The following is a 22017-nucleotide window of genomic DNA, read 5'->3' on the forward strand; positions in this document are numbered from 1 at the left end:
ACTGTTTGAAAGTTATCCTCTTAATGAATGAAGCATTAATGTTGATTTAGAATACAATTTCAAAATGTGAACAAATAAAAGCTTAAACTATTACTCTAAAAAGTAGGCAGCTGCCTCTCCTGATTGTTTTGTGATTAATCTGAGCCATCTGTCTCAGGATAGTAAGGCGTTCACCACCTTAATCCAGATTATGGCTGTCACACTGTTTTTGATATTTCTTTTCACTCTCTACTTGTCCTTGAACCAGTGAGGCTGTAGAGAAACCCCACTATTGACGGTCGGCTCCTGCTTTGCCTATCATTTTATCTATCTGTTTGAATATTTGTACTTTTTTTTTTATCAGAGAGAAAATGTCTCTCTTGTTGAAGAGTATGGTGAGCAACCAGATGAAGAGTTTTGGATTAGGTGGGGGAGAGGAAGAAAGAAAAGAAACCGATGCCACTGGCCCAGCAGCAGCTCAGGGAATGACCCATGAGGAGTACGAAGAATTTAAAAGGCAGGTCCTGGAAGAGAAGTGAGTACTCAGTAGCATATTTTATGTGCAATAATTCTCAGTTTGCATCTATCCCTTTCTGGGTCAGGACAGCAATGGCTGCAGAAAAGTTATTTTATCCAGTTCTTTTGCCTTCAGAAATGTTCTTTTTGATAAATTAGCTTTTGCCTTGATCCTGTTTACCAATAGCAGAAACTGAAAGCTTACCAATTACAATCAAGTATCTACACAATTGCTCAGCTGAAGGAACAATTTTTAATTTTCATGCATATAATTAGGAAAGGCTGCAGTCAACAGGAAAACCCATCTAGAAAAGCTAGCAAATTAGCTATATTTTCTGAGAGCAACAGAAAATCCAGTGGTCCTTTGCCCTTGTTGTGCCATTTCAAGATACCTTTTCTTTTGGCAACCTAATAGGAAGAAAATATATAAAACCTTAAATGAAAAGATCACAAAAATTTACTTGAAAAATATTTAATATTTCTCCATATCTCTTAGATGTAGGGTATTTAAAAGTCAGATTTCTTTTCGGGGTGCTCCTAACAAATTCCTTCTTTTTTGGGGGAGGGGGGCTATTAACTCAAATCAGAACCAGTGCTGGGTCTGGTATCATGAGCCTTCATTGGTAAATATATAGAGATTTTTTTCCTCTATTTTATATCCTCTCCCAAATCACCCAGCCCAGTCATTGTAGCAATGGTCCTCAGCTGGGGGCCATGCACCAGGCCACCTTCTAGAACCCTGCAATAATGAGCCCGGACACTAGGTGTCACTATTTTGTTCCTCATTCCACAAGCTGTGAATGTTGCTTTCACAGCATCTCCCATCCCTGGCTTAGCCTAGGGAGAGGAAGGTCTGACCCAGGAATCAAACTGGTCCACCACATGGCAGTGCACAGTACTGAACCACCAGGCCAGTCCCAGCGGTCAGATTTATTCTACTGATCAAAAACTTTATTCAGTTGTTTATGCTAGGAAATATATTTTATTGCTTATGCTAAGAAAGAAGTCTAAATGTACATAATACCAATAGGCTTGGTTTCACCGATGATTGGTTACACAAAGTTTATTCAACTTAAAAAGTATATATTCAAACTCAATGTCATTAAGTGCAAAAGGCCAAGTGAATATTGAATGTAAGGTTTGCAAAGTTCTTTAATACTAGAAGTCTTTTTAAAAAATACAGAATAAAAGGGAGATTGTTTGGAAAACCTTAAGCAAGATATTAGTTAGAGGGATTTTCAAATCTGTGAAGGGTACAATTATAAACTGCAGTATGGGCTGCGCTTGTTGAATATATCTCCTTTAATAATAATTTTCAATTACATCATACCTTTCATTAGAAAAAGTTCTCAACACACTTTATAATTTAATACTTCAAACACCATGTGCCTCCCCCTCAAGGTAGGCGGCATTCCTTCTTCCCTAACTGTGTCCAAAGAAGAGAGAGAACAGCACTCGTATTAATACCATTCCTCAATTGTGATTGAATAAACTGAGACACGGGGAGGTAAAACAACAGAGAGTCAGTGAATGAAACAGAAGCACAAGATACAGCGACAGAGGAGGGCCGTAAGGACAAGACTGACTCTGTATCTCTGTATTTCATGCCTCACAATTTAAGTTTCCACAATGGTGCTTGGGGTATTTCTCAAAAAAGGCTTAGAATTAGAGTGTTAATAAAATTAGAAGGATTTTCTCAGCAATGTGGTAGCTGCGTGGCACACTTTTTAAGTTTACATTTAGGAGCTGATGAAAAAAATCTCTCCAGAAAACTAACCAAAGGATTGGATTTCTTAATCTGCTTTTAATTGCTTACTTTTATTTATCAATTGAGTAAATGCTGGCAGTAAAAACAGCATATGCTTATTTGTTTTCACAAGAGAGTTCAACTCTGCTGGACAGTGTTATTTTATGGTCATATTTCTTTAACAAAATACCACATTTGCCACAAAATTCTTCTTATTTCCAGAAAATATCCCTTAAAAATAGAAGAGAGTTGTACGCATATATTCATGGTTCAGTTTGGTTCTGTAATAGACCTCAGTAAGGTTGTATGGTATGCATAGTCATAATAATACTGTAAATATTTTTCAATTGGTTAAGAACTTCTAAAAGCTTATTTGAAAATGTCATACAATTATTTTAATAAGAAATTCAGATTATACAGCACCAACTTCTATTGTGCAGGATGGAGAGAGATGCTGCTTTTGTACAGAAAAAAGCAGAGAGAGCGACACTGCGGGTGCACCTCAGAGAGAAGTACAGACTTCGAAGGGTAGGCAGTACAGTTCCAGTGTATTTGCTATTGGTTCTCATGACATGGTAAATCTCTATATGGGGTGCCATTGCCAAATCTGGTCATGCCGCATCTTCTCTGTCTTATTTTTCCATTGAAAAAAAAACAAAACAAATATATACTGTTCATTAGCGATGTGCATTTGTTTTAAATGAATTAGACAATTTCAACAAAATTGTCTAATTCGTCACGGTTTAGGAGCACTCAAAAACGAAAGAAATTTTTCCGAAATTTCAGAAAAATTCGTATTTTGTGTTAGTGCGCACTAACACAAAATTCAGGAATTATGGGAAAAAAAAACCCCCGAACTGTGGAAAAAATGAAATTACCCGTGGAGGAACCACAAACCGAAAAAAAAGAAACACATCTCTATTGTTCATCAGCAGCTGTGTAGCATACTGTAAAGTTTCAGGACTGAATCGAGTTCATTCAGGGGGACCACTTCTTTCAAAGCCATATGGTTGGGAAAATAAGCAGCTTGGCTTGGCTGAAAGCTGCCCTCCTCTACATGGCTGAAAGTATGCACACATATAGCCACGTTAGAAAAAGGCATTTCCAGCGGGGAGGTGCTGTTTAGATTGGGGAAGGGGAAAACAGACATGCATACATTCCATTTTCAAATGTCTCTGCACTGTTTTGCACACAGCCGGCCACCTGAACAAACAGGAAGTGCAGAGTGCGTGCACCTTTTGTGCATGTGTACTTAGTGTTCGCTAATTTTCCAAAGGGAAATTACTTGGATAGTGAACCACAGAGTTCATGTGCACAAAAGCCCCAAGGGCTGTTCAGAATTGTCCATTCTGAGTATTGCAGGCTAGCAAATGCATTAAATACTGCCACCATGCTTTGTATAATATATTGAACCTCTGCTTACATAACAGCCTGGCCACATGCACATGTGCGCCTAATTTTAAGTGGGCATGCTCATGTGCACGCAAAGGGGTAGATTTTAAAAGGTACGCGCGGGGCCTACATTTATGAGCGCTACCCGGCAAAATTGGAGCGGCCTCGGTGAGACCACCCATTTTTTCAAGCCCCGGGACTTACATGCGTCCCGGGGCTTTATGTGTGCCGCTGGGCCTTTTGAAAATAGGCCCGGTGCGCGTAACCCCCGGACGCGCGTAAATCCTTTGAAAATCTGCCCCAAATCCTTCTACCGCGTAAGTTGGGGGATTTTCAAAGGGGTGCGTGCCCAAGCCATTGCCAGTTTCACCAGTTCTTCCACCAGTTCACCCAGTTAAGAGCTAGGTCCTGCAAACCCCCCTAGTTTATTAGCCTTCACTTCCCCCAGTTAGCCCAGACCCTTAAAACCCCTCAGATATGACTAGTTTATTTTTTTTAATGTACACCTCCTTCATAGCAGAAGTAAACTTATGCACCCCCGGACCTGGGTATGTGCCCAGGCGCATCTCTTGGCCACGCCCCATAATGCCCATGCCCTGCCCCCTAGTCCTTCTATTACCCGTTCTAGACCTCTCATGATCTTAAACACCTCTATCACATCCCCCCTCAGCCGTCTCTTCTCCAAGCTGAACAGCCCTAACCTCTTCAGCCTTTCCTCATAGGGGAGCTGTTCCATCCCCTTTATTGTTTTGGTCGCCCTTCTCTGTACCTTCTCCATCGCAACTATATCTTTCTTGAAATGCAGCAACCAGAATTGTACGCAGTATTCAAGGTGCAGTCTCACCATGGAGCGATACAGAGGCATTATGACATTTACCGTTTTATTCACCATTCCCTTCCTAATAATTCCCAACATTCTGTTTGCTTTTTTGACTCTGCAGCACACTGAACCGACGATTTCAATGTGTTATCCACTATGATGCCTAGATCTCTTTCCTGTGTGGTAGCTCCTAATATGAAATTTCTTTTGATCATTTTGACTTGCTTAAATATACTATCATTTTTTTTTTTTTGTATTGAAATGATGGCCAGATTAGGGCACCAAACTAAAACTGAAATACTTATATAAATACAATAGGCAGTTATAAGGATGGACCAAATAGGTTGGGGAGAGAGGCTTCATATTGAGATACTGACAAGACCTTAGCAGGTATATTTTTCATGTGCATCTGTTTTCAAGACTGTGGCCCAGACAGCTTTTTCCTTAGTCTATTTTGGGGCCATAAGCATATGGTAATTGATACTTTACATGAATAAGAACCCTGGTAAAAGTGGCCTGTCATTGTGCGACCCATTTATGTACTTGGGGTTCTCTAAAACGATTGATCCAGAGGTCTAATGGAGACCAACATGGTAGGATCAACAGAATATACATTGGTGTCATTAAAGATTGGATGAACACTATCTAGTTTTAAGGTAGTTAGGTTGCAATGTAGTTTGGAAATGTTATGAAGAGGAGTGTCTGGAATATTGAATGGGATGCCCATAATTTTGAGATGCATTGTTTTTGAATTGAGGAAGCAACTACAGCAGCTATTACAGGGTTCTCAGCACCAATCGCAGGATATATTTTACATTAGACTGACTAGGGCATATTGAGGGGTAGATTTTAAAACATTGCACGTGCGCATCCATGTGCGCGCGCTACCTGGTGTGCACACATGGATGAGCGATTTTATAACATGCACACGGAGGATCGAGTGCCGCAGGGTGCCAGAGTGTGCAACCTGCGCCTGCCCTAAGGCAGGCACAAAAAGTAAAATAAAGATTTGGGGGAGGGGGCTAGGTTAGGGCTAGGGGGCAGGTAGATAAGGGGAAGGGAGGAATGTGGAAAAAAATGATTTGATCATGTTACTCTGCTTCTCGATAAGCTTCATTGGCTCCCCATCTCTGCACAGGTCATATTTAAACTAGCCTGTCTAACATTCAAAGCTTTCAGATTTGGATCTCCTCCATATCTCTCTAATTTTATTACTCCTTATTGTTCTAATTGTACTTTATGTTCCAATCAACAAGAACTACTGACAATGCCTTCTCACAAAGAAATTAGGCTGGAAACTTCTAGAGAGAGCTGTTTTGCCTTTCTTGCCCCCTGTATTTTGAATTCTTTAGCTTGCATTTAGGGAAAGATTATATGAAATTTAGGGACTGTCTTAAAACTTTTCTTTGTTCCGAGCTGTTTCAGGATTATATTTAGTTTCATTTTTTAATTCCATCCTTCAGTTATGGTCATATTCATTTTGTGATTCTATTTTTTCATTGACAATTTTTAACTATTTTTTAGTTGCTTCTTGAATATTTATTATTTCATTAAGCAATGTTTTCGACTGGTAATTTTCTATAGTTAATAAGAATTTTTTTCAATATTTTAGTCTTACTGTCTAGTTTGTCTAGTTTGTTTTAACTTATTATTAAGTACACTATTTGTTTTATCACGTTTATTTTATTTTCAGCACACTGTAATTAATGTTTTATTATACATCACTATGATATGCCTCAGTAAGAAATAGAAATGTAGCAAGTACATTTAAACAAATAATTAATTCATATATATTCAAAAGGCAACATTTTCTCATCTTCATTTTATTATAGATTAACAAACACGTCGTGAGATTAAGATCTCTTTAATGTTATCTATTACTTCTCCTCTAACATATAATATAATCATTCTGAATTGCCTCATCCAAAGTCTAAGTTACTGGATTTTTTTTTAACTTTCTATAGACTCTAAACTGGTTTTAACTAATTTGAGGAATGCTTCTCTTCTTATTGTTCACTTTTGGTAGAATACCGTTTGTTTATTTAATAAATCCAAAAAGGAGGCATCATTCTGCTAACATCCAGTGACTAGCTGGCTTCCCAAGTGGCGATCGATAGACCAGTATGTTCAGGTTTTTGGAACCTGGGCGGAAACAGAGGACGAAGTTGAATTGTTTGAAGAAAAATGCCCATTGGGCTTGACGGGAGTTCAGGAGTTGAGCCTCTTTAAGGTGCCCAAAGTTCTTATGGTCAGTGAAGATGGTAAATTTGTGTTGTGCCCCTTCCAACCAGGAGCACCACTCTTGGAGCGCCAATTTGACTGCGAGGATTTCATGGTCACCAACGATATAACTCTGTTCCGTAGGAGAAAACTTATGTGAATAGAAAGAGCAGAGTATCAGTTTACCCTTAGAGGAAAGCTGGCTCAAGACGGTTCCTGCGCCAATTGCAGAGACGTCGACCTCTATGACAAATGGACGTTTAGGATCCGGATGCTGCAGGCAAGGGCCAGAACAGAAAGCCTCCTTGATTGTCTGAAAGGTGGCTAGTGCTTTAGGAGTCCACATCTGAGTGTTGGCCCCTTTCCTAGTCATAGCAGTGAGCGGGGCAATTAAGGAAGAATAATTAGCAATGAAGCTCTGGTAATAATTGGTAAAGCCAAGAAAATGTTGTAAGGCTCGTAGGCCTATTGGATGGGGCCAGTCGCGGATCCCCTGGACTTTCTCTGGGTCCGTAGAAAATCCTTGGTCAGAAATGATATACCCTAGGAAGGTTAAGCGGTTACGCTCAAACAGGCATTTTTCTAGCTTAGCATACTAGAGATGGGAGGAGGAATAGCCTAGTGGTTAGAGCAGTGGACTATGAACCAGGAGACCAGGGTTCGAGTCCTGCTGTCGCTCCTTGTGACCTTGGGCAAGTCACTTTACCCTCCATTGCCTCAGGTACAAACTTAGATTGTAAGCCCTCTGGGGATAGAAAATACCTACAGTACCTGAATGTAAACCGGTGTGATATCTCGAATGAGATCGAATGTCGGTATATAAAAAATAAATAAATAAATAAATAAATAAATAAATGTGAATCGTGTCCTCGATGGTCTTAACGATCGATTTCGGCTGGGAGGGGGAGGGAATCGTATTGTTGCCGTTTGGGTGTTTGAAGTATCGTGAAAATCGTGAGCCGGCACACTAAAAGCCCCTAAAACCCACCCCCGACCCTTTAAATTAAATCCCCCACCCTCCCGAACCCCCCCCCCAAATGCCTTAAATTACCTGGGGGTCCAGTGGCGGTCCGGAACGGCAGCGATCCGGAACGGCCTCCTGCAATTGAATTGTGTTGTCTTCAGCCCCCCGCTGGACTTTTGGCAAGTCTTGTGGGGGTCAGGAGGCCCCCCCAAGCTGGCCAAAAGTCCCTGGGGGTCCAGCGGGGGTCCGGAAAACGATCTCCTGCCGCAAATCGTTTTCCGTACGGAAAATGGCTCCGGCCATACGCGTATGCCGGCGCCATTTTCCGTACGGAAAATGGCGCCGGCAGGAGATCGACTACAGGAGGTCGTTCAGCGGGGGTTCCGGACCACCGCTGAATGACCTCCTGCAGTCGATCTCCTGCCGGCGCCATTTTCCGTACGGAAAACGATTTGCGGCAGGAGATCATTTTCCGGACCCCCACTGGACCCCCAGGGACTTTTGGCCAGCTTGGGGGGGCCTCCTGACCCCCACAAGACTTGCCAAAAGTCCAGCGGGGGTCCGGAACGACCTCCTGCAGTCGAATCGTGTTCGTCTATGGCCGCCGCCATTTTGCGCCGCCATTTTGAAAAATGGCGCCGGCTGAAGACAACACAATTCAATTGCAGGAGACCGTTCCGGACCGCTGCCGTTCCGGACTGCCGCTGGACCCCCAGGTAATTTAAGGCATTTGGGGGGGGGGGGTTCGGGAGGTGGGGGATTTAATTTAAAGGGTCGGGGATGGGTTTTAGGGGGTTTTAGTGTGCCGGTTTTCCTGCCCTCCCCCTTCCCCCGATTTACGATTTTTTGATGATAAATCGGGGGAATTGGTATTGTATCGTGGCCCTAAAGATTTTTGATGATTTAAAATATATTGGACGATATTTTAAATCGTCAAAAAACGATTCACATCCCTATAGCATACAAATGGTTCTCCCTCAGGCATTGGAGGATGATCTGAACATGATCTCAATGAGATTCAAGGTCTTTAGAAAAGATCAGGATGTCGTCAAGATATACAAATATGAAGGAATACAGAAGATCTCGGAAGATCTCGTTCATAAGGCATTGAAAGACTGCTGGGGCATTACATAGCCCAAAGGGCATCACAGTGTATTCGTAGTGTCTGTCCCTTGTATTAAATATGATTTTCCCAATAACTTTGGGTTGAATGCGCACCAAGTTGTATGCACCTCTCAGATCCAACTTGGAGAAGATCTGTGCCCCTTCAAGGCGATCAAACAGTTCACTAATGAGGGGCAGCGGGTATCTGTCTTTGCGGGTTATGGCATTGAGCTCCCTGTAATCAATACAAGGGTGTATACCGCCATCCTTTTTCTTAATGAAGAAGAACCCCGCACCTTCAGGGGAGTCAGATGGATGGATGAATCCTTTTTCTAGGTTCTCTTTAATATACTCAGACATAGCTTGAATCTCAGGTTGAGACAAAGGGTAAGTTCTGCCTTTCGGAAGCATAGTGCCCAGCAGGAGTTCAATAGGACAATTGAACTTGCATAAAGGAGGCAGGGTATCCGCTTTCTGCTTCGAGAAGACATCATTGAAGTCAGAATACTGAGGAGGCAAACCAGGTAATGTAACAGACTTCAGAACAGGAACTACTGGAGATACCGAATGCAAACAAGTTTTCTGGCATTTGGAGCCCCACTGCACCAACTGCAGGGAATGCCAATTGAACTGGGGTGTGTGGGCCTGGAGCCAGGCCAACCCCAGGATGACTGGATGGGTTGATCATTTCAAAACGTAGAAGGACATCTCCTTCTTGTGGAGAGTGCCCCACAGTAAGACGAACAGCCACTGTCTGGAGGGTGATGAGTTCTGGAAGATGGTCCCCCTGGATGGAGGTGATGCGGAGACTCTCTTCCAATGGCTGGAGAGGAATGTTCAAGAGCTTGACAGTGCCATCCATAATGAAGCTGCCGGTATCAACAAGCGTAGTGGTAGTGACGGTGTGGGCCTTGATGCCCAGGGATACAGGAAGCAAGAGTTGAGGGCCAGTAACAGTTGCGCCCAAGCCCGGGGCCCCCGCCGGGCTTAGGCATTGCAGTTTCACGGCCGAACCGGGCAGGACTGCAGACGATGTCCAGAAGTGCCACAGTAAAGGCAAAGACCCTCCTTCCGCCGATGGATATGTTTGGTCGGAGACAAACGCCCACTGTTCACCTCCATAGGTTTCACCACGGAAGGGGGTGGTGGTGCTGAAATCTTCATAGGAGGATTGGAAGCACATGTGGGGCATGCTACAGGAGAGCGGGGAGCCTTTACTTCTAGGTGTCTTTGCTGGAGACAATGATCAATCTTACCGGCAAGGGAGATCAGGTCCTCTAGAGACATGGGAGTCTCACGGACAGAGAGCTCATCTTTGAGAGCACAGGAGAGTCCATCTAGGAAGATGGCTTGCAGATAATCTTCTTGCCACCCAAGCTCCGTGGCCAGAGTCCTAAACTCCACCGTATACTCAGAGAGGGTCCTTGCCCCTTGACGGAGGTGGAGTAAGTTATGTTTGGCAACAGCCTGGTGGCCTGGGTCTCCGAAGGTCTGCTTGAAGAGAGCGATGAATTCAGATAACTTGGAAAGGATGGGATCAGAATGTTCCCAAAAGGGAGAGGCCCATGCAAGAGCCTTCCCTTCCAGACGAGACAGGATGAAGGTCACCTTGGAGATTTCCTTCAAGAACAACGAGGGTTGCAGTGCAAACTGCATGAAGCACTGATTAAGGAAGCCACGACAGGAGCGTTGATCCCCATTGTATCGAGGTGGTGCAAGAAGTGCCAACGATGCTTTGGAAAGCATGGTGGTCGAGAGGCCCACAGGATTGGCCAAAGCTGTTTCTTGTAGCTGGGAACGAAGTTATTCCATCGAAGAGGCCAGCGTTTCCAAAGCTTGATGATGTTTAACTGTGGCAGCCAAACCCGGTAGGGCCCTGGAGGCGGGAGACTACGCCGAGTCCATGGCCTTGACAACCTGTTGCACTCGAGGGTGGACCCTTGTCCTGGAGCAGTGGAGAATGGCTCCCTGGTAAGGACCAGGAAGCAACTGCCCCCAGGGGGCAAAGCACTGGAGGAGACAGAGGCTAGGATGAGCTTCACCACTGGAAGCCCAAGGCCCCCCCGGGAGGAGCCCATAGGAACCTGGGCCACTTGGACTTAGGTGGGCCTCGCAGGGTCTCCTGGAAGGATGGAAGTCCGGCATACCCACAGACAGAAGGGGAGCGCGGTCAGGTTCAAGACTGGAGGTCAGATGGAACAAGGAGGACCAGAATAGTAGAGATGTGAATCTGAACCGGAATCGGTTCCGATTCCGGGTTCGGGGACTATCGGGGAAATTTTTTCATGCTGTCCGATTGGTTTTTTTTTATCAGCTGCACCCGAGCCGATAAACAAAAAACCCACCCTCCCGACCCCCCCAAAAAACTTTTTAAAAGTACCTGGTGGTCCAGTGTGAGTCCTAGGAGCGATCTCCCACTCTCGGGCTATCAGCTGCCCCTAATCAAAATGGTGCCCTTGGCCCTTTGCCCTTACAATGTGACAGGGTATTCGTGCCATTGGCCGGCCCCTGTCACATGGTAGGAGCACTGGATGGCCCATGCCATTTTTAAAGATGGCGCCGGCCATCTTTAAAGGGTGTTTTAAAGGGTCAGTGTGGGTTTAGGGGTTGTTTTTGTGTGCCATTTTTCCCGCCCTCCCCCAAAATGATAAGAGAACCCCATGAACAATTTTGTGGGGTTTTCCTATCTGTTTCAGGGAGCCCAGATTTCTGACGAGTTTGAAAATATCGTACGGTATTTTCAATCGTCAGAAAAATGATTCACATCCCTACAGAATAGCGTAGGTGATGACAAGGCTAGGAACAGAGCCAGAATCTAGAGACGTGGTCAAGCAGGCAGAGGTCAGAGTCCAGGGGTCAATCCAAGAAGTAGTCAGCAAAGCAGAGGTCAGGTTCCGGAGCTCAGACGAGGTCAGAGGCAGGCTGAGGTCAGAAGGCAAGCAGGCAGGCAAGTCAAGGAGCAAGTCGAGGTCAGTACCAGAGAGACAGTCCGGAGGTACTACCTGGGGAGATGGAGAGACTAACAGGAACAGAAGGACGCTGGAGTACTAGGATGCAGGAACAGAACTGGAACAGAAGAATCCTGGAACGAGACTTGGAGCAAGGTTCAGACGCAGTGACAATCTAGCAAGACACTAACCCGATTGCCAAGGCAAGGAAGTACAAGCAGGGACTTCCTTATATCTGGGAATCAATCAGGGCACGCCGCTGAGCTAATACCCGCCCTTGGCCCTACAAGAGGCCGGGCGGTCCGTATGCACGCGCGTAGGGGCATGGCCAACACATCCGAGGACGCCGAACTCCGGCGTGAGGCCTGGTGCGCAGTGGAAGGCCCGGCGACTGCCACTGCAGGACGCCGAGGCCTGGAAGCGCTTGCAGCTGCTGCTAGGGAGGCCGACCTGGGACCTCCCATGGAACTATGGTGGAGGTGAGCAAGCCCGGGCGCAGGCCGGGCGCGGACGGGGTGCATAACACTTCAGCTCTGGCTCCTAGTGCATATCAGTAAATGTCATGGAGCATTTCATCTGACAGGAAGGAAGGACCTTCCAAGCAGGTTATTTTTTTTTCAGAAATACTGTGTACAGTGTTGGGCAAATGACATTTCCGATCCTTAATTGAAGCAGTTGTAGTATTGAGCTGGTTCTATTTATGGGAATGCACTAAAATGGTGACATCTGTACTGATTTACAAAAGCTCTGGGAGCAATACCAGCATATGAATTCTAAGGGCTATGCAAGTCTGCCACCTGTTGTTTTAAATGAAAATGACTCTTGTTTAATTCCAGCTGAAAGGCAATTTTTATAATAAGGAAGAAATAATAAGATTGCAACTGCAGCAGCCATACATGAACTAAATTGGAGAAGTAATCAATTAGATGATGTACCTTATAAATAAGAACTTTTGTTTTCAGTTTTTATTTTATTTTGCCTGGGAATTTCAATGTTAGAATAAAAAAGAAAGTGGAAAAATGACTTTTTCATGGATTTTTCACTTGTGTGTTAAATCAGTCATTTTTCCCTGACTTTTTTGGCTATTACATTGAAATTCCCAGGCAAAATAAAATAAAAACTGAAAACTAAGGTCCTTACTTATACAACAGTGTTAAATTGCTGATTTATGTGATCAGAATCAGATCTAATACCTGAGATCTACTTTAGTGTCTAAGACATGTGGTGGCTGCATATTGCTCCTATGACTCTTGGAATGTGTCCCAGATTACAGGGTTGAAATTATCACCAAGTTCTATATAATATCTGCATTGAAGGTATTCTGCAGATTTTGAGACCCTCTGTGGATCTGAATGCTTAGTATTTGGGAGGACCTTTTTTCCCAGAAATGCAACCATTATAACCATGTCAAGGAAATAGCAGTAGGTACATGCTTCTTGAGATAATTTTCACACATAGGTATATTGTGAAAATTATTTCCTGACCAGAGATTTCTTTGAATTTCCAGTACTTTAATAATTGGCCTTTCTTTACCAGTCTATATAAAAGGCTTTGCTCAAATTATTTTATCACATCTGGTGATCATGTTCGAAATGAACAACTTTTTGGAAATGGATTAAGAGAGCGATTAAGGAGATGACCACAATAACAGTTCCATTTGACTCCAAGATATATCTTCTGTCTTTGTATCTGAGTAATTGACTTTTTGCTGTGAAATCTTTGGTCAACCACATTTTGTGTGCTACCTAGAAAGAAGTAGCAGCACAGTAGAAAAAGGAGGTGGCTCCAACATAAGACTCATTTTCTGAAGAATTTGGTCAATACATCATATGAGTTATTTAACAGCAATTAGGAAAGATAAGGTGATTTACTAAAACATGACTGTATGGGAATCTTTCCTTCGCTGGTATAAACTGCTAAAGTAAAATTGAACATAATATGAGAGTCTATATACTTTTATTTTATTTTATAGTTTTTCATTATTAAAGTACCTAGCCTTATTTAGCTTACTTTTATTTTATTTTATGAAATACCAACGGGGTGGGGTGTGAGGGATGGTGGGGATTTAACTAAACACAATAATTGGAGTGGAGAATCATACTCAAAATAGTATCATACAGTCAGGAGAAGTGTGGAAAGAATGAAGGTTCTTCAACACTTGGAAGATATTTCTATTCAGTTTATTAAATATGCAGCTCCTTATGTACAAACAAACAAGGTTAATAGTCTCTGGCAAAGTCTCTCGCCAAGGTCTACTTGGCGAGAGATTGTTAACCTTTTTGTTTGTACATATGGAGCTGTCTATTTAATAAATTGAATAGAAATATCTTCCAAGTGCTGAGGAACCATCATTCTTTCAACACTCCTCTTGAGTGTATGGGGATATAACTAAGATATGGAGTTGTATATCCCTTTGTTCTATTGTTATTGATGTTCTTATCCTTTTTGAATATGCTTAAAAGGATTTGTCATTTGAATAATTTTGTAATAATAAAAAATAAATTATAAAAAAAATAGCTTTGTTATTGGTCAATAAATTGACCAATAAAAAATGGCTTCCACTGACATGAAATCCAAATATGCTGTAACTCTCTCTACATTTAAAATGTACCAAAAGAGCAAGTACTAGCTAAAAGCAGAAACTCCATGAAGTGAGATCCTTAGTCTGTCCTGAAAAGTATCCTAAGTTAGATAGTCCAGTTACAAGAGGTAACCTAGCAGCTTTAATCCATGAGTTTCAACTACTTTGTACAGAAATATCTAGATCCATTGTTAACCTACAGAAAGATGTGAAGGAACTTAAAGAAAGAATGGAAATCATTGAAATACTTATAGGAGAACAGATAGATCACTCAGCTCATTCTAATACAAAGCTCTAATCAATAAAGTAGAAAATCCAAATGTTGGAAGACAGACAAAAAGATTTTGAAAACAGACAAATGAGATCTACAAATCCTGGGAGTCACAGAAAGCGAGGGTGGAAAACCTGCAAGATACTGTCAGAGATACCTTCCAAACAGTAGTGGATCCTGGCTCAGGTCAGAAACTGAAATAGATCAAGCTCACCATGTACTTGGAGATGAGCAGCAGGTGCCATGGCACCTAGACCCATTAAGGTGGGTTTCCTCTATTTTCATGATAAAAGATGTTGATGAGAAAAGCAAGGTTTAAAGATCATATTACATACAAAGACTCTCAGGTTAAAAGTTTTGCTGACCTGGCACAAAACACTTGTAAATAGGAAAAAGATTAAAACTCTTACATCTTCAGATAATAAAAGCTCATACCTCAATAAACTGGTTAATCTATACATTTCTACCCACCTCATGTCATTTATTTCTTCCATCTTTGTTGACATCTTGCTCCATTAAGGGGGTCATTTTCAAAAGTGATCGCACGCGAAAAGTCCCTTTTCGCGTGCGATCACTAAATGTGGGTGGAGTCAGGGTGGAGTTGGCCCCAGAAGAGGAGGAGTCGGGGTGGCACCAGGGTCAACTCTGTGGAGACATCGCTGGCGGCAAAAGGTAAGGACCCTTATCGCTGCCAGTTTCGCGCACTGCAGTGGTGCGATGGCTGCTGGCTTTCGCAGGCCCGCCCCCCACTTCACCCCCCTCCCCCCAGAAATGTGGGGAAAAGGATCTGCATTCACAAATAAGCAAGGGAGTAGCTTGCTTGTTGTGGCAGTTACTACCCCAACTCAAATTAGCCTGATACTTCACTTTCAATGCATATCCAAGCAGCTCTCTGCTTCAATGGCAGGGGGAATAAAGAAAAGAGGATTTATATTTAAACAACCAACAAGGGCTAAACTGCACAGGCTGGAAAAACAAATAATCATGGGAGTAGCTTGCTTGTTGCGGTGGTTACTACTACTACTACCCCTAACCAATTAGGCTTGATACTTCACATTGATGCAGCTCCAGCACTGTTCTCTACATCAATGGTGGGGGTGGAAGGAAATTCGAATCAAAAAGTTACCAATAAGGGCCATGACCTCAGTGGTCAGAGTAACAAATAAGTATGAGAAAAATAAGTATGAAGCTTGCTGGGCAGATTAGATGGGCCATTGGTCTTCTTCTGCCGTCAATTCTGTTTCTATGTTTCTATATATTACCGCCGAATTTTCTAAGGTCTGCGACCTTAGAAAATCCAGGCCTAAGTGTCACTGGGGATTTCTTTTCTCATTGAACTTCAAACTAGATAAAGATGACCATTTATCTGATCCTTTGGAATGTTGTATCTTCTGGATAAATTGACAGATGGAAGAAACAAATGAGAAGCCAGGCTTGCAAAAGAAGATCTGAGCTGAAGAGAAGTGTGTACAAAAAGAAGGGAGTGGGAGGTGGGGAATACATGTAATATCTTGTGAAGTCTTATTGCACTGAGTTTCCTCCTGGGATGTAGTGGGGAAATTTTGGATTTATATGAGAAACAGTGTGACAGTGTTGGGGAGAGAGGGACCATTGGGTTAGTTCCCTTTATATAAGGAGTATAGTCTATTCTAAGATAAATATATATTGTTGCTGTTATTCTTTTTAGGATATGTTATTTTCATACAGATGGTAGAATTGGGAGGGAGTTGCTGAGTTTGATAAATAGAAGGGTATGGTATTTAATCTAGAGTGTTGGGGGGCTGGGAGGATTGACGTGGGGAGTATTCTTAATCTCTGGCTTTTTCTTAACTTTTATAGGACTACTCATGCTTTGCATCACATGATTGACATCCTTGGGAGAAGATATTCTAATACGGTTCAGCAGTTGACATATCCTAGTTGACTTCCCATGATGGGCACTGTGAAGCAAAGTGAAAGATTCATATGTGTATTACTTAATGTCAAGGACCTTAATTCCCTAGGCAAAAGGACAATGCTGGTAAAAGAAACTAGTAAACTCCAGGCAGACATTATGGTCATACAGGAAATACATTATAAGAGACTCTGAATTTTTACTTCCCACTAAATACTTTGGGGCCTTCTACTGGTCCTCTTTTTAAAAAGAAGAGGGGAGTGGGAATATTATTTTCCAGGAAGTTGTCTTTCTCAGTAGATCAGATAAAAATACATTCCAAAGGTAGATTCCTCTTAATTAAAGAGAAGGTAGGCGGCCATATCCCAACTTTGCTTCAATATTTGCTCCAAATGAAGGTCAAAGCAATTTTTCTGGATTACTGAGGTTTCTCATTTTATGGAGGGTAGTTTACTTATAGGTGGAGACTTTAACACTGTAGTAAATTCAGACTGTGACAAAACTGGCAAAGTCTGTGCTTCCATGCAAAAAGACAAGGCTATTCTGTAGGACTATATGGTGCATTGTGGGCTGGCTAATATCTGGAGACATGTTCATCTATTTGAACGAGATTACTTTTTTTTCCCCTAATTCATACTCTCAAACTGATATGCTGTTTAGGGTAAGACTTGGCTTACAAGTACCTGTAAGGTTCAGATAGGTGACATCATTTGGTCGGCTCATGCTCCTATGATGATTGAGTGCTATCCGAGCTCCATTTCACAGGGACAGAGAACATGGTCCATAACTCCAACATTCCTTAAAAATCCCACAGATAGTGGACAGTATTCAGAGATAATTCTCAGATTTTTTTTCATCTTTAATGAGACTCCTGGTATGGCAAACCATGTGATTTGGGAAACTATGAAAGTTATTATGGGTAAATATTTCCATATGTAGTGGGCATAGGAAGCAAACTCTACAAATGGAAAGTGATTTGAGATCACAATTAAGAGTTGGAAAGATTGAATCAAAGAGGCCCTTCCAACAGCATAAAAGGCAAGCTCAATCATACTAGAGAGCAACTGAAACATAACTTGGAGAAGAAGAGTCTATAGTCTGTTGAAGACAAAAAAAAGATACCATATCACATGGAATAAAGCTGGTAAGGTATTGGGGGGGGCAAGATGGCATCTTGAACGGAGCCACGTGTGAGAGCTGCTCTTAGTTTCTTTTTTTGGTTAGTTTCCTGTTAAAAATTATGCTGCCCAAACGCAAAGGTAAAGTGAGGGTTTTTTCCTCTATTCCAACTAAGCTTACCGAACAGCCTCTAATTACCACCTTCATGGCTCAAGGAGCTGCAGACTTTGGTGGGGTTTACCCCACTGCAATCTCGACTGGAGGAGAGCCATTTTCGCCTTGGGTGGAGGTTTCCCTCAGCCCCCGATACTCGACTGCTGATAGCTAGGGGTGTGTCAGCCTCAGATGCCCTGCAGATGTCGCTGCAAGATGATGTCAGCGATCTAGAGCTGCGGGAGGGAGAGCTTTCGGCATCTGCACACTCGGGGACAGGAAAAGATTCGTCGGTGGAGGTTTCTTTGATTCCTGCTGGATTTTCTATGCTGCCTTCCTCTGACGGTATCCCTTTACATCAGGTGAGCATATTGCACCTCCTATTAAACCTGCAGTTGTCACTTTGGACACTTTGTGGGAATTAACAGCTGGGCTCTCAGTTGCAGTAATATCCTGCAATAGTAAAATGGATCTACTTACTGCGTCCCTGAACTGTAAAATTAAAGCTCAGGAGGAATTTCTCCATATTTTGAAGTCCTTGTAGCCAAAGTGGAAACAGATATTCAATAAATCCAAAATTTCAATGCAGTTACAGTTAAAGATAGAGCAGCGTTATCTAGGAGGCTTGAATTACTGAAAAATTGGAGTCGGTGTTTGAATCTTAGACTGATTACCTTTCCTAGGGTTATGGGAGAACTCCCATTAATTACCCTTAAGAGATACCTTCGGGAAGTACTTATACCAGAGATAGAGATTCCTCCGATTAACAAAGCGTATTTTCTACCCGCTACCTCAGCGGAAAGACGCACACCAATGGATCCTGGAAGACTTTCCTTAGATATGCAAAATTGAGCTACTTTCTTGGAATTCTCGGGTATCGAGATTATTGATAGTCCTACTTTTACTTGTATCACTTATAGTTGAACAGGACATTAGTAAATTAATGACCTGCTATTTCCATCATTTAAATTCTCCTTTTCATAGCTTTAATGTGCGAATGTTTCCTGATATTTCTAAAACCACACAAGAAAGATGAAAGGGATTTTTGATAATGAGACAAGAAACTATTTCCCTAGGGACCACTTTCCTATTAAGATACCCTTGTAAATATATTGTTAAAGATAGTGATTGCTATATCATTTTCACCCCGGAGCAGCTGAGACCCTTTCTTGATTTATTTTCTACCTAGTTTTTCTAAATCCATAGAGTTCTAATATCTATAAATCTTAGACAGCTCTGTATGTTCAGGATTATGCTCTTTCCTTGTTTTATTTCCTTGTACTCCTCATATGCTGCCCCCTCAGGGTAGGTTGAATTTTGTAATAAGCCAATGATATCTTTATCCTTTCTTTTTTAGTGTGTTTCCTAATGTTGTTTCACATTGGCTTATTCGTGTTTCCTAAGTATATTAATACTTTGTATGTATCGGTAAAGTTATAAATAAAAAATAAAAAAAAAAGCTGGTAAGTTATTAGCTCACCAACTAAAAAAAGAAGAGGTTAAGTGAACAGTGAAATTTTTAAATCAGATACTGGTGATTATTATCTAAAAATCAAGATATATACAATTCCTTTGTGTTTTCTATATTTCAGATATAATCTTCCAGTAAAATAAGGCTGACTATTTTTTAATGGGGGTCCCCATCAGCTCACTGAGTGAAAATGAAAGGAAGATATTAGAGGCAAGAATTACTAGACAAGAGTTTGAGGATACTGTTTAATCGCTGACCTCTCTAGGAAAAGTTCAGGAGAGGATGGTCTTATTATACCATTTTACAAAACTTTTACATTTACTTCAACCCTCCTACATCTATGAATTTATCAAATACTGTGTGATTCTAAAAGAGGGTAAGGACCTATTACCCCTGTGCTAGTGAACAGGCTAAAATAAAAGAAGAAAGGCTGGATAAAATTTCCTGCAAAAGAACATTACAAAAATAAGGAAACAAGTCCTTAAACCATAAAGAGAAGAACACCTTTACTACTCTCTTAACCTATGCCTTAACCCCTAAGGCTCAAGGATCTTTCTTTCCCAAAAAGAAAACAGGAATAGGAGCAGGAACTGCCTCATCCTGCCTCCTGAACAGTTAAATTGAAAATCCACACCTTAAGATGTTGTCTCTGGTGTTCATAGAACCAGGTCTTTACCAACACTGCAGCCCACATGGTGGAGCTGTAAACCAGCTGGTCGGCTTTTCCTCCAGCTACACGGATAAAATTTCTTCTTAGTAAAAACCCAGTAGGGGTTTACATGTGCATAAAACCAGGTTTTATTTATGTGCATAAATAACTATGAAAATTACTCCCCTTTATTTTATTGCCTTGTAAACTCCTTCCTTACCACAAATTGGCCATACCTCCTTTTTTTTTTAATTCCTCTTATAAGCTTTTTTTTTTTTTTTTTAAACTCCTTTGATCTTACCCATACTGTTCTAATACAGAGGTATCCAAAACTGTATCCCATATTCTGGCAAGGACTTACCAAAGTATGAAATAGCTCCCAGATCTCTTGGCTTTTGGATGCTTTGTTGCTGTCTGTGGAATGACATTTTTTTGTCTGTCTGAATGTTTAGATGTTTTTTCTCAATATAAATTACAAAAGAAAAAGTCCAGTGCTCCCGCAAATGAGAGAGGTATTTTTTCTGACACCCTTGTTCATAAATCTTTCCCTTTTGATTTACAGATTGTTTCTATTTATTCCCTGGGTATTTGATCTAACATTTGTCATTTTTTGTTCAATTTTCCTAACATGCAAATGTTCCCTTGCACATTTTTTACGTTTCTGGAATTATTCATTATAACCCCAATTTTAGGAAATGGCATCTGCCAAGGGATGCTTTCTCTGGAGGCTGTCGTCCCTCATTATCTCATTTCCTATATGTTTACTGTTTTCTTTGCCCTCCACCAAGCCTCTGATTCCTGATCTGGGACTGATGGATGATTTTGTCAATGAAACAGCTTTCCAAAATCCCACAGCTGTGCCATTGGAGGCAGGGGTGGTTCTGTCATAAGGCAGGGTGAGGCAAAATTTGGGGGGGCTGCAGAAAGTGTCGCCCCCCCCCAAAAAAAAACAAACCAAAAGGCTTGCAAAATCTGCCTCATTTGCCAGCCAAAAAGCAACTAAAAGTCCGGTTCTGCAATGCGGGTAGCTGAGGTGCCAGTGGGGTTCCCACCCCCTCCAGAAGGAAGAAAATGGCACTACCAAAGTGCTGGAAAAGTCCCCATCCCCACAGCAGAAAGAGAGCAGCACAGTTTGCTGATGTGTCAGGCAGGCAAAGAGTTCCGTGTGGTTGTGGTAGTGCCAATTGATGACATATTGGGTTGGTGTTCCCATGTCCTACTGGCATAAAGAAGAATGGTGCCCCAATGCAGTTGAACACCCAAGTTGCTAGTACAAGGAAGAAGAGTGAGAGGGAGGGGTAAGTGAGAGGGAAGAGAAGGAAAAGGGTTAGTTGTAGAGAGGGAAGGGAAAGTAGGTGTGGGATCAGGCCCAGAACTACTGGGTGTGCAAAGTGGAGGAGATATTGGTGAGTGAGAAGGAAATAAAGAGGAAAGGGAAATGAGTGTGGATGAATGAGGGAAAGTTGGGGAAGGAAAGGTGGGATCAAGCCCAGCGCTACTGAATATGTAAATGGAAAGGGATGCAGGTACATGAGAGTGAAGAAAAGGGGAAGGGAAAGGGGGTATGGGTATGAAATAATGATGGAAGAAAGGGTAAAGGATGGTGAGATCAGACCCAGCGCAATCGGGTATTCCGCGCCAGCAAAAGAAGAACCGCCAGTGGTGGGAAACAAGGCCATGCCATGGAAAGAAGATCAGACTGGACCCAGCAAGTAAGGAAGGGAAGGGAGGGGAGAGGTCGGGATGAGAGAGAAAAAGAAGGAAGGAGAGGGGAAGGAAGAAAGACAAGGGAGGTGTGAGAGAGGGAGTGAATGAGAGGGATGAATGAATGAAGGAGAGAGAAAGGAGCAAAGCATGGAGAAAGGGGAATGAGAGGGAATGGATGCAATGGCACACCTAGAGGGTGGAAGCAATGTGGTAGAAAGGGAGGAACCCAAAGGGGAGAAAGGAGAGATAGAGATGGTCAGCAGCCTCAGAAACAAAGGCAAGAGAGATGCCCTGGTGGGGATGCTGGTGAACCCCATCCAGGAAGAAAGCAAGCTGGAGAGAAGTCTTGGCATAATAAGTGTGTGTGAGAGAGAGCATGGGTGCAAGTAAGAGAGGGAGGGAATGAATGTGTGCGAGAGGATGCGTGGGAAGGAGCACGAGTGTATGTGTATGTGTTAGAGCAGTGGTTCTCAACCTTTTTT

The 22017-nt window shown here is 42.3% G+C and overlaps 1 protein-coding gene across 1 annotated transcript in view; it reads left to right on the forward strand.

Annotated features, from left to right (window-relative positions):
• Positions 1 to 349: 349 nt before the first annotated feature.
• The window catches only part of CPLX4 (complexin 4), a 30638-nt gene continuing 8970 nt past the window's right edge, over positions 350 to 22017 (forward strand). Inside the window, exons 1-2 of the mRNA XM_029579440.1 lie at positions 350 to 514; positions 2683 to 2770. Of these exons, the coding sequence (XP_029435300.1) occupies positions 351 to 514; positions 2683 to 2770 (252 nt within the window). The 5' untranslated portion in view covers position 350. The remainder of the gene's footprint in view (positions 515 to 2682; positions 2771 to 22017) is intronic.

The sequence above is a fragment of the Rhinatrema bivittatum genome, chromosome 1, assembly GCF_901001135.1.
Source record: "Rhinatrema bivittatum chromosome 1, aRhiBiv1.1, whole genome shotgun sequence".
NCBI lineage: Eukaryota > Metazoa > Chordata > Amphibia > Gymnophiona > Rhinatrematidae > Rhinatrema > Rhinatrema bivittatum.